This window comes from Epinephelus lanceolatus, chromosome 19 (assembly GCF_041903045.1).
Source record: "Epinephelus lanceolatus isolate andai-2023 chromosome 19, ASM4190304v1, whole genome shotgun sequence".
In the NCBI taxonomy this organism is placed as follows: domain Eukaryota; kingdom Metazoa; phylum Chordata; class Actinopteri; order Perciformes; family Serranidae; genus Epinephelus; species Epinephelus lanceolatus.
The window spans coordinates 41,322,658-41,339,238 of record NC_135752.1 but is presented as its reverse complement, the minus strand read 5'-3'; the positions used below and the strand labels follow the sequence as shown (position 1 = coordinate 41,339,238).

The 16,581-nt window shown below is 44.2% G+C and overlaps 1 protein-coding gene across 3 annotated transcripts in view; it reads left to right on the top strand.

The window, feature by feature from the left end:
• myo5b (myosin VB) overlaps positions 1-16,581 on the top strand; it is a 58,782-nt gene that overhangs the window by 4,147 nt on the left and 38,054 nt on the right. For all 3 annotated transcript variants that reach the window (XM_078161935.1, XM_078161934.1, XM_033647775.2), the window contains exons 2-9: positions 11,869-11,979; positions 12,730-12,901; positions 13,141-13,285; positions 13,618-13,774; positions 14,743-14,886; positions 14,964-15,045; positions 15,626-15,733; positions 16,449-16,558. In XM_078161935.1, the coding sequence (XP_078018061.1) occupies positions 11,869-11,979; positions 12,730-12,901; positions 13,141-13,285; positions 13,618-13,774; positions 14,743-14,886; positions 14,964-15,045; positions 15,626-15,733; positions 16,449-16,558 (1,029 nt within the window). The remainder of the gene's footprint in view (positions 1-11,868; positions 11,980-12,729; positions 12,902-13,140; positions 13,286-13,617; positions 13,775-14,742; positions 14,887-14,963; positions 15,046-15,625; positions 15,734-16,448; positions 16,559-16,581) is intronic.

Sequence of the window (16,581 nt, the reverse complement as noted above, 5' to 3'; positions counted from 1 at the left end):
ACGTTACATATTTTAACATATTAGATACAAATATCATTTGAATAACTGAGGTCCCAGTACTGAACCCTGGGGAACACCACAGTTATTCTGCTACGATGGGATTCACTGTTGTTGTAGTTTTACAATCTGATTCCTGTTTATTTAAATAACTTGTTAACCAAAGTTGTGCCACGCCTCGTATAGGGCTGGCCGATGTAACGACTGTGTACGATATATCGATATATTTTCAAGCAAGATATAAATGTGGACACTGTTTATATCGATATAGGGTCAAGTTGTGTTACATGAAGTGTACCAGCGTTCATCTCTCCTCTGTCACACACTCCTCACAGCTCCGCCAAAGGAGGTCACGTTACATAATTCAGCTCCGTTACAACTCACAAGGTTCACAGACATGTTTTCCATACAACATGCTAACGTTATTAGCACAAGCCTATGGCATTTTACATTGTATAAACTAGCCTAGCAGCTAGCAGAGATTTCCTCTGCTTATATTTCAGGGAAATGGTTTCAGCTTACAGAGACAGACAGGAGGTCTGCGTCACTGTGACGTGGAGTTACAGTTCTGAGGAGGTGCACGTCAGGCTACGGCTCTAAAAACTGTTGTTGGAGAACTTGTGAATGAGTGAGTCAAAGTTGTCTCTGTGACATCATGTCCACCTTAAATTCATACGGACAGTTAACCTTTATGTTCAGGACACATCTGTGAAGCTGTGTTACAACATGTTGGATAGTAGGTCCTTCTGATGTCACAGTGATGTCATCAGACTACGGTTTGTGTGTTTGAAGGATGTGTCTGTTTACCAGACAGATGAGAGACACTGTCCAGGTGCATTGTGGGACATGTAGGACTGTAGTGTGATTGGAGTTTGACCCCTGCTGCAGTTTATATTTCACTACAGTGACAAAGTTGACGTCTGCCTGATGAACCTGCGCACGTGTTTCTAATGAGTGAAGGTGTGTTTGTGTCTGAAGGCAGAGGACACGGAGACGCCGTCATGTCTCAGCGTGTTTCCTGTCAAACACACCATGTTGATGATTAGTTGGGACACTGTGTCAGAATATATACAGTGAGAATGATCAGTGGAGGAAGTGACACATCCTTCTCCTCAGGAAAAGTACGAACACACCACGCTGTAAAAATACTCAAAGGTCAAAGGTCAGTTTGACATTTCATTTAATGCTTATTGATTCTCTCCCCCACACAGACACTTTAAATGCACAACAACAAAACTCAGAAATTATTATTGTTATTATCATTATTATTATTAATAACCATAAGAATCACCTCTGCACTTGGAGTTGTCTCGTCTTTATACGAGTGACACGTCCTCAAAACACTCCGTCAAGTTAGACTACCAAACCCAGCCATGCTAACGCTAACTGCTAATGCTACTCAGCTGTGTGCGTCTCCTTCTTCGTCTTCTTTTACAGCAGTGGGCTGGTTGGTCTGTTTGCAGTCCACCAGGAAACACAAACTACACTCTGATTGGTCGAGACGATGCGGCGAGGACACACTGCACCACTTCAGCAGAGTGCCCCGTGATAGAGTCAACTTTTTCACAGCACAGTTCAATCGTATTTTAAATGTTTTAACTCGACGCCGTGACGTTGGGCGCAGGAACATGTTCTCACAGAATTAAAAGTGAAGAATAATCGGAAAAACATAAAAACTCAATTATTAAAATAAATTAGAAAACAACTTTAATCTTCATCAAAGAAGTCGCTAATTCATTTTCTGTCGATCAGCTAGGTGATGAATAGTTTCAGCTGTACTTTCATAAACTGTTGGATTTAATATTCTGTAAACTTTTCTTATGTTTTTTATACAGAAATCTGAATCTGTAAAGAAACGACAGCTTTCAGATAACATAATGTAGTAAAAAGTACGACGTGCGGACCAACACGGTCTCACTCAGAAATCGTTGAAATCTGGCGCTTGGTCAGTGACTTCTGGCGTCCTTTCACGTCAGCATGACACACGGCCAGTCGCCTTTGTAGTTTAACGGCAGCCGGCGGTGTCAGGGGGGAAATATGGTGGGACCAGAACGCATGTTAAGGAAAGAGTGAGCAGGAAGGGTGGGTCCAGCAGATTTGATGTTCAAACTGATGAACTTTATTGTTCTCTGTAAATCTACACTGTGCAGCAGGTTTAATAAAGTAGTGACAGCAGCATGTTTCCTGTCACTGTGTGACATCATCACCTTTTCTTTGACCAACACTCAGTCAGTGTTTCAGAACTAGCCCGTAAGAGGGAGGAGACAGAGGAAAACCTAACCAGCGAGCAGGTTAGGTTCACAGATTCAGTTGCCATGGTGATTGACTCAGAGTTTGATTTACCTCTCTGTCTGGAACTGAAAACCCAGAGTTTCCCTCATTTCATGCTCAACATACTCAGAGTTTTCACTAAACCCGCTTTCTGGAATACCCCTCTGACACGCCCCCCCACCTGAACACCAGTGCAGACCAGCCCCCCCCCCCCCCCCCCCGATGGTGCGCCACTCATGGAGCATTGTCCTGCTGCGGGCCACTGTCATTGATAACTGCCGTCACCGTGAGGGGGTTTATTTTGTCTGCAGCGGTGTTCAGGTGGGTGGAGCACGTCAAGTAGCATCAACATGTATGTCAGGACCAAAGGTCTCCCAACAGAACATTGTCACAAGATGATCAATGTTGTTCACTTGAAAATTGGTTTGAATGTTTTGGCTCATCGGAGTATATTTACACCGATCAGCCAAAACATTAATATATATATATATATATATATATATATATATATATATATATATATATATATATATATATATATAGATATAGATATATATATATTTACAGTACAGGCCAAAAGTTTGGACACACCTTCTCATTCAATGCGTTTTCTTTATTTTCATGACTATTTACATTGTAGATTCTCACTGAAGGCATCAAAACTATGAATGAACACATGTGGAGTTATGTACTTAACAAAAAAAGGTGAAATAACTGAAAACATGTTTTATATTCTAGTTTCTTCAAAATAGCCACCCTTTGCTCTGATTACTGCTTTGCACACTCTTGGCATTCTCTCCATGAGCTTCAAGAGGTAGTCACCTGAAATGGTTTTCCAACAGTCTTGAAGGAGTTCCCAGAGGCGTTTAGCACTTGTTGGCCCCTTTGCCTTCACTCTGCGGTCCAGCTCACCCCAAACCATCTGGATTGGGTTCAGGTCCGGTGACTGTGGAGGCCAGGTCATCTGCCGCAGCACTCCATCACTCTCCTTCTTGGTCAAATAGCCCTTACACAGCCTGGAGGTGTGTTTGGGGTCATTGTCCTGTTGAAAAATAAATGATGGTCCAACTAAACGCAAACCGGATGGGATGGCATGTCGCTGCAGGATGCTGTGGTAGCCATGCTGGTTCAGTGTGCCTTCAATTTTGAATAAATCCCCAACAGTGTCACCAGCAAAACACCCCCACACCATCACACCTCCTCCTCCATGCTTCACAGTGGGAACCAGGCATGTGGAATCCATCCGTTCACCTTTTCTGCGTCTCACAAAGACACGGCGGTTGGAACCAAAGATCTCAAATTTGGACTCATCAGACCAAAGCACAGATTTCCACCGGTCTAATGTCCATTCCTTGTGTTTCTTGGCCCAAACAAATCTCTTCTGCTTGTTGCCTCTCCTTAGCAGTGGTTTCCTAGCAGCTGTTTGACCATGAAGGCCTGATTGGCGCAGTCTCCTCTTAACAGTTGTTCTAGAGATGGGTCTGCTGCTAGAACTCTGTGTGGCATTCATCTGGTCTCTGATCCGAGCTGCTGTTAACTTGCCATTTCTGAGGCTGGTGACTCGGATGAACTTATCCTCAGAAGCAGAGGTGACTCTTGGTCTTCCTTTCCTGGGTCGGTCCTCATGTGTGCCAGTTTGGTTGTAGCGCTTGATGGTTTCTGCGACTCCACTTGGGGACACATTTAAAGTTTTTGCAATTTTCCGGACTGACTGACCTTCATTTCTTAAAGTAATGATGGCCACTCGTTTTTCTTTAGTTAGCTGATTGGTTCTTGCCATAATATGAATTTTAACAGTTGTCCAATAGGGCTGTCGGCTGTGTATTAACCTGACTTCTGCACAACACAACTGATGGTCCCAACCCCATTGATAAAGCAAGAAATTCCACTAATTAACCCTGATAAGGCACACCTGTGAAGTGGAAACCATTTCAGGTGACTACCTCTTGAAGCTCATGGAGAGAATGCCAAGAGTGTGCAAAGCAGTAATCAGAGCAAAGGGTGGCTATTTTGAAGAAACTAGAATATAAAACATGTTTTCAGTTATTTCACCTTTTTTTGTTAAGTACATAACTCCACATGTGTTCATTCATAGTTTTGATGCCTTCAGTGAGAATCTACAATGTAAATAGTCATGAAAATAAAGAAAACGCATTGAATGAGAAGGTGTGTCCAAACTTTTGGCCTGTACTGTATATATATATATATATATATATATATATTTATTTATTTTATTCCGCTCTGATTTTATGGTGTCTTGTAAGCCCATGAGGGCGGGGCATAACCACATGACACAATAACAACAATTCATTCATTCATCCACTGATATAAAACAACAGGACAGCTGAAACTGGTCACTGAGTCACAGTCAGCTGATCAAAGAATCTGCAGCTTCAGTCTGATTCAGTTGTAGTGAGTCAGATCTGTGGAGGCGGAGCTTTGTGTAATCCTCCTCCTCCTGGTTATTCTTCATCATTAATGGCCACTTAAATCCTCACAATAATCCACAGAGCCATCTGCTGTGTTCACGTCTGAGACACTTCTTGTGTTCTACGCTCCACTGGAGTGTCCACTGATGTATCAGCTGATCAGATGACATGTGATGACATCACTGATGTCAGGGGTCGATGTTTTTCTGTCTCAGGATGAAAGCAGAGCTTAAGTTCAGACTAACTGCGTCCCGTTGTCCTGAGACAAACAGAGATCTTCTGAGACGTTGCCGGGACGAAGGGACGCAGTTAACTGACTATGGACGTGTCAGAGGACGCAGCCCGCTGTTTCCTCTGATGATGTCACACTGGGAACAACAAATCTGTGATGACATCAGCAGGAGGAGAGCTAGTTAACATTAGCTGTTAGCAGCTAGTTAACATTAGCAGCTAGTTAACATTAGCAGCTAGTTAACATCAGCTGTGAGCAGCTAGTTAACATTAGCAGCTAGTTAACTTTAGCTGTTAGCAGCTAGTTAACATTAGCAGCTAGTTAACATCAGCTGTGAGCAGCTAGTTAACTTTAGCTGTTAGCAGCTAGTTAACATTAGCAGCTAGTTAACTTTAGCTGTTAGCAGCTAGTTAACATTAGCAGCTAGTTAACATCAGCTGTGAGCAGCTAGTTAACATCAGCTGTGAGCAGCTAGTTAACTTTAGTTGTTAGCAGCTTGTTAACATTAGCAGCTAGTTAACATCAGCTGTGAGCAGCTAGTTAACTTTAGCTGTTAGCAGCTAGTTAACATTAGCAGCTAGTTAACTTTAGCTGTTAGCAGCTAGTTAATGTTAGCTGTTAGCAGCTAGTTAATGTTAGCAGCTAGCTCGGCAGTGCAGTGGTTAGCATTGTTGCCTTACAGCAGGTGGGGAGCTCCTCTGTGGGGAGTTTGTATGTCCTTCTTGGGTCAGCGTGGGACCAAACTGCTCCTCGTCCTGCGTCCTCGCAAGCGTTATAAGCTAACATGGTTTTGTCTGTTCAGACGCCCCAGGTCAACATCACATGGTCCAGAGGGCTGAACACAAAGACAAAGAGTAAAGAGAACCTGGAGCACTTGGAGGTCACTGCATGGTGAAGTGAACCGAACTCAGACCACCTCCACAGCAATCTGAGTTCTCTTGGAGTGTTCACATGCGCAAAAAATGCTGAGTCACCACTCTGAGTGTGTTTAGACGGCTGAAAAGGACCCGAAATTCCTGATTCTTGACTTTAGTGGTTGCTGTTGAGCTGTTGTGTTCTGATGTCACTGCCAGTGGGCGGAGACTTCCCTGTTAAACAGCTCTGTGTGTGGAAACATGAGACAGACGTCCTGATATTCATTCATTCATTGTGTTTTCAGTGTGAGCAGTGAGGTGAGAACTGCATGTTGTTAATGACATGAAACATGATGACCAACCTGTTAGACAACCCCCCCCCCCCCCCCCTCGGTCATTGTTCTGGAGGCTTTGTCTCGTCAGGTGTTAACAGGCTCTCACAGCTCTGCACAGGTGATCACCTGAGATTCAGGCTCTGTGAGGAGGTGATTTGGCATCGATTCACAAATGTCAATAATCTACATGTTTATTAATGACATGATGAAAGTGGCAGCGCAGCACACGCTCATGTCTCGTCGCTGCAGGGTCGTCTTCATTTAACATCTAAATAATTAGATTAATGAGGTGAACAGGAAGTTTACTGTGAAGACTCACCATCACTGTTAGCGACATGCTAGCTGCTAATTAGACGTGTTCACAAAATTCATGCTGCGGTACATTTTTATGGCTCCAGAGGACGCCATGTTTTCAGGTTGTCTGTATGTCCACCTGATCCTTGACATGTTCAGGACGCCCTGCGGGAATTTCTTACGATACGGACAGAAATCCACACCTCTGTATTTTCTACATGTTGAGCTGCAGGTCAAAGACACATCTGAGCGTCAGGAGCACTTTTATAGAAACACGCTGTGATCAAAATAAGATGCAAAGACGAGCTTTTTTCACAACATCAGGGTTTTCCCTGGGTTTGTTTGAGACCAAGGTGACAAAGGTCTGTGGCGGGGGACATCTTGACAGTTGTACTTTTAGATACGCCCCCCCCCATTAAATATGAAAGTAGGCCCCCACATGCTTGAGCTTCACACTGCTGACTTGTATAATCAGAACAGACATGTCCTGTGATTTTCAGCCTCCTATGATTATATTTACTCTTTACAGCAGGCACATCCTGACAGTTGAGAATATTACTGTCAGGTATTGTTCCCCCTCTATTAAATATGAAAGGAGGCTGAAAATCACAGGACACGTCTGTTCTGATGATACAAGTCAGCGGCCCTGAAATGTGTGTTTCTCTTCTATGATACACATTCTACATCTCGGAGGCGACGAACTGGGATCTGACACAACACTGGAGGGAGAAGCAGGTCCATGGAGCTGTGCGCCGGACAAAAAACTAGCATGTCGTGCTGAATGCGCACCACAACGGTGTCTCTTTGGGTTGTGAGCGAGCATGACGCGTGTCTACATTGAAAGTAATGGGTTTGTGTGCGCAAAAGACGCTACATCTGAGTGCCCCCCATGCGCACACACACACAGACACACAGACACACACACACACACACACACACACACACACACACTTTAACCAAGGCGGTGGCCAAAATCACCCAGGCGGCCCGCCTTTGTCTTAGACAGGCAGGGACAGCCCTGGACATGGAGATGAAACATGATGTTAAAGGTTTGCAGCACAGGACACTAAACTATAAAGTTAGTTAAGTTTAGTTATAAAAGGTTTGGAACAATTAAAAATCTTAGTGGGCGGAGTTAAAAACTTGTTTTCCATCTGTCAGCCTTTCAAATGAATCAACAGCTGAAAATGATTTTAATATTTTAATCATATTTCTGCTCAGAGCATCAACAGAGAGGCCGAGGGAGGGACGGAGACAGAGACACTGTGTCCTACTTAAATAGCCTACGTCTTGTGCATGAAATGACCTTTATCAAAGGTCTGTCTTTAACGTTATTTATTCTGCACGCTGATGGAGCGAGGTCACAGATTTCTTTCCCTCATGTTTAACAGGTTTCAATGAACTGAACTTTGAACCTGGTGGCCTCATTAACCATCGTGTAACGAGTTAGCTTAGCATAGCTGCCTCTCAGTGTGTCTGACTGCAGCAGGATGTTGTGGTTTGGGGGTAGGTGGGGCAGACAGCATGTTTTCTCTCCCGTCCTGTGGGCCGCCATGTTGACACCTTTATATTAAACACAGTTTAAGATGCAGATTTTACTTCCTGATGTGACAGGATGGTTCAGAGAGGCGTTTGGTTCGTCATGCGTATCCAACACACGGCCAGGTTCAATATGAATACATGTATTGTTACAGCTCTAATGCTAATGTTAGCATGTTAGCCCTAATGCTAATGTTAGCATGTTGAGCTAACAGTGAGAGTTACAGTCAATCAACTGTTTAACTCCATCACAAGAAACTGAACTCTGCATCTGTGTGTGTGTGTGTGTGTCCTCATTCCTGCCGTTGTCTCCTGCTGAGTTGCTTCTCCATGCTGACAAAATGCTGCGCAGCCATTGGTTGGTTTGTGACGGTGTCCCAGATAGACAGAGTGAAGCTGATGGGCTCCTCTGATTGGCTGCTCTGGAACATGAATGGAAGCAGAATGTCTGAGTTCACAGTCACAGTTTGTCTCTGTATCCACCAAAGAACTGCGCCTAACCATCAGGATCATCTTTGATCCATCTGACAGTCAATCACTCAGTCAATCAGTCAATCAATCAATCAGTCAATCAGTGAATGTGTGACGTGTCTGTCTGACACAAGTTTTTTCCTCTCAGCTGAGAGACAACCACAGATGTTCCCATGTGAGCAGAGTGAAGTCCTGAATCTAAAGATAAAGATTTAATCACTCGTTTATTCTGATGTTTTATTCTTTAGCACAAACGTCACACAGGTCAGAGACTGGGACCACCATGTCGTTTGTGAGATTAGTATTAGTGCATTAGTAAGAAGCACAAGAAAATTACCTAAAGAACTGTAAAAGAAATGTAAAAAAAAGAAAGGACAAGAAAAATCCTGAAAATAAGCAAATGTTTCTGGATATTTTTCCCTCCTTTATTTTTAATTATTATTATTATTTATTTATTTTTTTCTAAGTCATCCATTGTCTTGCAGTTTTCAGGACATTTCTTGCCAAGTTACTTCTTAGCTTTTCCCCATGTTTGTGAGGAAAATCAAACCACGATGTGACAAGTTGGTCAAACCAGATAATGAAACTAAATCCTGGGTCAGTTGAAGTGGCGTCATCGCAGAGCCCTCTGGTCAGCTGATCACATCACTGTACATGTAAGCTCTGGCGCCACACTGTGCGTCTGTGTTTCTACTGTCAGAGCACATTTAGGAGAGAATTCAGCTCCTCAACATCTCACACTGGAGGAGGAGAAGCTTCAGTCGTCACTGACACGCTGATAACATGATGTCATCATCTAATCATAAATCATATTTCTTCTACACACACAGAGGGTGTTTCAGAGAAAAGAGAGATGGCAGTCATCTAACACACGGACACACCTGAGTTAAAAACAGACAGATGACATGACAGATAGACGGAGAGGAGGAGGAGGAGGAGGAGGAGGAGGAGCAGCACTTTATGAAATATGTATTTTAATAACCCACTGAGGCTTGTTGTCGATGAGTGCAGCACACAGCAATGTGACCACAGGAAACTGTGTTTTTATTCAAATGACTCTGCTTTCACTGACGCTCATTTGCATTAAAGCACCTGAAGCTGATGATGTCATCACTGCAGGTGTGACTGACGGGATGTCTCAGGTATTTAACAACTAACGACATGAAGCTGACTTCCTGTTGTTGACGAGCTGCTTCCTCTCGTCTGTTGGAGGGAAGTTCAGCCTGTGTGGAGCTGACGAACAGCATCCTGTTGTCATGATGGTGTTCTGTCCCTCACACAGGTGACACACAGGCATCACACAGGTGACACACAGGTGACACACAGGCACACTGTGCTGTCTCAAGTGCTGATATAGATTGGTCGTGTTACCGCGGGACGTGGCGACTTTAACTTTTAAACTTTTACACAGCACGTCTTTCTGTTCAACGTCGCCGTACCTGAATCCAAAGTATCGCCATGTAATAGACGTGTTTTTTGTGTCTGTGTTGGTCACTGCTGCACGCCGGCAGGTCACCTGACCATACGTGCTCCACGCACCAGGATAGCTTGTGGGCGTGATGTCAACAAACCCCACACACTACAGGAGAGGCAGTCACGTTCACAGGCACACACATTAACATTCATTTACATTAAATTGCAAATCGCGGCCTTTAATGCGGTTATGTAATCGCACAGCCTGACATCGGGATTAGATTAATCGTGCAGCACTAGTTTATATTTCTTTATTTGTATTTTTTAATTATTATTATATAGATCAATGCTTTCACTTTGCATTGCTGATATTAGGTCGTTGATCATTGTCGTTACTCTTCTGTTTACGTGTGTTGAATGTTGTGATGTCACTGTGTGCGTTAGCTCTCATCGTCTTCTGTTCAATGTGAGGTGGACACTACCCCCCCCCCCACCATGCAGGGTTTGATTCTGTTTCTATGGAGGACAGCTGAGATGATGATGATGATGATGATGATGATGATGATGGGTTTATGGCCCCGCCCCTGCAGCGTGCTCATGTTTCTGTCTCTGCAGATAGGTCCAGTGTCAAGAGGCCTCACTCCTCTCAGAAACAGATGCTGTAATTCTTCCCTCAGGTTACAGAATGTAAATCCTGCTGAAGCTCATCGTGCTGACTCGGCGCTCTGGGAGTGATGACTCAGCATCATCACATAATCTCCTCACAGACCCTCAGAGACCAGATGTGAGACACAGAAGAAGAAACTGCGTCCTTATGTTCAGTCTGTGAGCAAAGAACAAGCCTTCATCTTCTTGCTGTGACCTCATCGTACGTGACGACGTAAACAGGATGTTTGTGGGCAGATTTCTGTTTTTAGCCACTGACTTTATCTCCTGCGCCGCCATGAGGTCATCACTTGTTTTTATACCTCTGCCACAGGGACAGCCATGTCCATCTGTCCTTCTGTCTGTCCCATTCTCATGAACGCAGTATCTCAAGAACACATGGAAGGAATTTCTGTAAATTTGGCACAAACATCCACTGGGACTCAAAAATAATCTGTTAAGAATTTTGAGGTCAAAGGTCAAAGGTCAGTGTGACCTCCCAAAACATGTTTTTGTCCATAACTGAAGAATTCATTCACTAATTCTGATCAAACTTGACACAAATGTCTAACAGGATAAAATAATGAAGGTCGAAGGTCAAAGGTCAGCTTGACTGTGACATCATCATGTTTTAACGTCATATCAGGAATAGAAGGGGAGACATTTGGTCAGATACTGAACTGGTGACTCTAATCTGTTTGGTCAGATCTTTTGTGTGTGAAGCATCCATGTTCTCATAGACACTGTAACCTGACTGGTGGGCGGAGCCATACAACCACGGGGGCAGTGACTGTAGTCAGTTTAATGTCTTCAGGTTCTTTGTCTGTGACGTCTTGTATCTGTGACTTTTGTCTCACTGTGAACGTGGAGGAAAGACGCTCTTTATTCTGAAGTCTGAAGCAACGTGATGAAGATTTCTCGTCTGTTTTCTCCTCAGAAATGATCAGCGGTGAAGTTAATGAAGCCTTTGATCAGGAGCAGAAGTTCATCTGCAGATAAAACATGTAATTAAACTTGGTTACCATTGAGACAGAGAGCTGACGGAGATATCTGATCTGTTCTTCACGTGGTCGTCACTTTGTTTTACGGTCTCAGCTGATCCCAGAACAGACACCGAGCAGAGCGTCGCATCCCGAGCAATGAATCTGAGCAGCAGCGATTGTCTCGTGTCTTAAATCCAGAGTGAAATCATTGGCTCGTAAAGATTGTGTCAGGTCCAGTTTTAGGAAGTCACAAATATTTCAGCAACAAACTTTTGGTCAGTAACATGTCAGATTTGACTGTTTCCACCATCAGTGTGTCTCCTCTTGTGTTTAACATCATCACAGCTCGCTGGTCTCTTCATCACTGAAACATGGGACTGACATTTGACCTTGTGTGTGTTTCAGTTGACCCGGGTGTGGATCCCCGACCCTGACGATGTGTGGAAGGCTGCCGAGATCACCAGAGATTATAAAGAAGGAGAGCCGGTGCTTCACCTCAAACTGGAGGATGAGACGGTATTTAACTTTTTCTTTCTGCCACACAGAACAGGCTCTACAAACCTGTCAGACCAGCTCAACTCAGAACGTTCACTTGACGTCAGAGAACATGGATTTATTAAAAATCCCTGTAAACATGTTAGTCTGACTGAAATCGTACTAAATCAAGTTTGTCATAGTGTCACAGATAATGTGACTCCTGCATGTATACAGACCCAAACTGGCTGAGGCGCTCTGAGCACTGAATTGAATTTGGCACAAACGTCCACTTTGAGTGAAGTGGACGTTTGTGCCAAATGTGAAGTGAACTGATAAGAATTTGGTGATCAAAAGTCACTGTGACCTTGAGTCAGTCTCGTTCTCGTGAACACGATATCTTAACGACACTTTGAGGTAGTTTCCTCAAATTTGGCACAAACGTCCACTTGGACTTAAAGATGAATTTGATGGTCAAAGGTCAGTGTGACCTTGTGTTCATCTCATTCTTGTGAAAGCGATATCTGAAGAAATGAAATGAACTGTTTAGATTTTGGTGGTCAAAGGTCACTGTGACCTCCCAAAACATGTTTTTGTCCATAACTGAAGAATTCATTCACTACTTCTGACCAAACTTGGCACAAATGTCTAACAGGATAAAATAATGAAGGTCAAAAGGTCAAAGGTCATCCTGCAGAGAAAATGACCCAGACGTCAGCTGTGAAGCTCTGTGGTTATTACATCCGTTATGTTGATGATGTGTTGATGATGTGTTGTGTCTCGCTGCGTCAGCCCCTGGAGTACTCCGTGGGTCCAAAAAGTAACCCTCTTCCTTTCCTACGTAACCCCGACATCCTGGTGGGAGAGAACGACCTCACGGCTCTCAGTTACCTTCATGAACCTGCAGTCCTGCACAACCTCAAGGTCCGCTTCCTGGAGTCCAACCACATCTACACCTACTGTGGTAGGTCACCGTCACCCTCTGCTGCTCTGCTCCTCATCATGTTAACATCATTCATTCATTCATTCATTCATTCATTCATTCATTCAGACCAGGACACACGCTGCACCTTTCATGAGTCAGAGCCATTCAAGAGGTGTCACTGGTGTCAAACCAGCAGGGTCAGAGACCTCCTGTCCTGCAGCTTGAACTGGTCAGACTGTGATAGGTGAAGCTGTTTGTTTGTTTGTTTGTTTGTGCAGGTATTGTGCTGGTGGCCATCAACCCGTACGAGCAGCTGCAAATTTACGGAGAGGAGGTGATCCTGGCGTACAGCGGTCAGAACATGGGGGACATGGACCCTCATATATTCGCTGTGGCTGAAGAGGCCTACAAGCAGATGGCCAGGTGAGACCACAGTGATAGATGTATTGATCTGGTCAGATGTTATTGATCCTCACAGGCTGAACTCAGCTCAGAGAGACAACGTGTGAAGCTGGATGATGACAGAGTTCATGATGTCACCAAACAAACGTCACGATACAATCCAGGATACCTGTGTATTAATGCACATGTGCACTGCGTCTGCAGAGATGCCACAGTGTATTCAGTTGTGACCTCACTTCCTGTAATAACCTGACTTAATGCTAATCTAATTGATGTTGATTGGCTCCTTCAGTGGCTTCAGACTGATCATGTGACATGTGATCAGGTCACCATCTTCTTCTGTGTGTCTGCAGAGACGAGAGGAATCAGTCTATCATTGTGAGCGGAGAATCTGGAGCAGGAAAGACGGTTTCTGCAAAGTATGCCATGCGTTTCTTCGCCACGGTGGGTGGCTCAGCAAATGACACTAACGTGGAGGAGAAGGTTCTCGCCTCCAGTCCCATCATGGAGGTCAGTGCGTTCAAAGTAACGATGATGTAAACTCATAGATGTTGATTCAGTTTCATCGTTACCAATCTCAGTTAAAAGAAGAACTCATCTTCTTCTCCTCTCTGACAGTCAGATGTTCAGACTGACCTCACTCTGATGTCTCTACAGTAAATATGAAGGTATAGCCAGCAGCTGGTTAGCTTAGCTTAGCATAAAGACTGGAAACAGAGGCTAACAGCTAGCCTGGCCAGGACGCGCCGGGCACTTAACTCTCTGTGAAATGTTAAAGGCTTTTTTTAACACTTGTGTTTTTCACCCGAGAGGCTGTGAGGAGTTTGTCAGAGCGCTCTGAACTCTTCAAGTTGAGAACAGAAAAACGTCCCACGTCATCTTCACTTTTTTCCCCATTGTCCAATGGGATGATTTAAGAGGCGGGGCTTCTGTGGTGGTCATGACAACAAGTTCACAGTTGGTAACCAATGGAGGAGAAACTGGTGGTAGTGGTTGCTGGATACCCAGAGCTATACGACTTTACAAAGCACAGTTAGCACCATGTCAATAGAAAACAGCAGATAAGTGCAGTACTGTAAACGTCCATGATGGAGGAGAAGCTCCTGGACCAACTGGTGGTACTCCCCATGATCCAGCCTCTTTTTTAGGGTCTCATGTACCCACACAGATCTCTGTTTATCTGCTGACAGCCTCTCACCCTCAACCAGAGCTACAGACAGCACCCTCTGCCTCAACATGGCAGCAGCTACACATTCATTACTGCAGGATACACAAACTGTAGACTGATCACACAAGACGGTTAGGGTGAGGAGGTGATGGGCTGGTTGCCTGGCAACAATAAAAAGACACAGCAAGTGTTTTTTTACTAGTGGGATTCAATTTATTTAAAAAGTCAGTGCGGTGCGCCTCATGTTTTGTAACCTGTAAAACTCTGATGATGACGTTATGCCGATGACGCTGTCCTCTCCGTCCCTCAGGCTATTGGAAACGCAAAAACCACTCGGAACGACAACAGCAGTCGCTTTGGAAAGTACATTCAGATCGGTTTCAGCCGACATTACCACATCATCGGCGCCAACATGAGGACATACCTGCTGGAGAAGTCTCGGGTGGTGTTTCAGGTTGGTGTGGTTATTTGAGACAGCGCAGGGTCACTGTGTTTCACTGAGTGTCTGATCTGTGTTTTAACGTCTCCCAGGCTGAAGATGAGAGGAACTATCACATCTTCTACCAGCTGTGTGCCTCCGCCAGTTTACCTGAGTTCAAAGACCTCAGCCTCAGTGAGTCTACAGATCAGACTTGTAACTTACTGCTGTGTTTGACTGTCGATATGCTCCAACTGTAACAGTAACTTCATCAGTAACAGGAGGTTTGAATCGAATATTCCAAGCTCCAGTGTGTCAGGTTCAGGAGGATTTGTTGACGTCTGTCAGTGATGACTGAAACTTCTCCTGGTTAGAATTCCTTCAGTGTTGATTGTTGAGGAGCTCAGTCATCCACAGAGGTCTCTTCCTCTCAGAAACACACACACCAGGGCTCTCATTTATTAAACTGTGTGTAGGATCCAAACTAAAAATACACGTAGACAAAAGCCAAAAATGGCGTGCGCCAAAAGATATTACACAGTCTCTGCAATCAGGCTTCCACCTCGCCATCTGTGTCACCACTTTGCCGTCTCCAAAATGTTCACCAGCATGGGTCAGATTCTGCTGATTTCTGAATCTGTTTAATCTTTAAACACGCATTGAAAATGAAGCCGTGGAGTATTTCTGTCTGTCCTGCAGTGTCGTAGTATCACAGTCAACATGGCGCCTGAGTCCAGCTGTTGACTTGTGTTTGTGATGCGCTCTTGTCTCTCAGCCAGCGCAGAGGATTTCACCTTCACGTCTCTGGGAGAGAACATCTTCATCGAGGGAGTGAACGATGCCGAGGACTTTAAGAAGACCAGAGAGGCCTTCACGCTGCTCGGTGAGGACGCACCCTTCAGATGAAAACTGACATTAATATTTCATCACTCTGTAAACCAAACAAACTTCAGAGCTCAGAGAGTGCGTTTGTGTTAAAAACACGGCCAACAAGCACACAGAGAGTTATTTAGACGGAGAGTCTCAGTCGGCGTCTGAAAACAAACACACCAACTGCAGGGTTTTATAATCACTGCTGATACATCCAATCATTCCTGCAGCACTCTATGTCGTCACACAGAAGTCGTTCTCATGACAGGCGACTTCTGATTTCCTCTGTGGTCATGATGACGCATCATGTGGTCAGATCTGAAATTCAGAATGTTAGCAGGTATTTTAGATTCAACCTTCATCTTGAGCCTAAAATGCTTAAACTTTTTAGTCATTTTTATCCTTCATAGTTTTAGTCTAATTTTAGTCAAAGAAAATTAAAAATATTCCAGTTGACAAAATTTCAAAAAGTTTTAGTCAGCTTTTAGTCCTGATGTTTTTTTACCTGATTTTCTCTTTAAACTAATCCTAAACTAATAATCTTTTAAAACTCGTGTTCATCAGTGGAGAAGGTCACTGACAACAAAATGAACACTGGACCCAGCATCATCTCAAAAAGACCTCCAGTTTAACTTCCTGTTGTGGTGTTTCAACACGTTCAGCGTTCGTCACGTCTTTAAGACTCGGGGTGAAATAAATATGTGAAATAACTCAGCGTGTGTTTTCAGGGATTAAGGACGGAAGTCAGAGCAGCATTTTCAAAGTGGTCGCCTCCATCCTCCACCTGGGAAACATCGAGATCTGCTCGGAGAGGGACGGCGAGTCCTGTCACGTCTCAGTACGTCACCATGGTAACAGCTC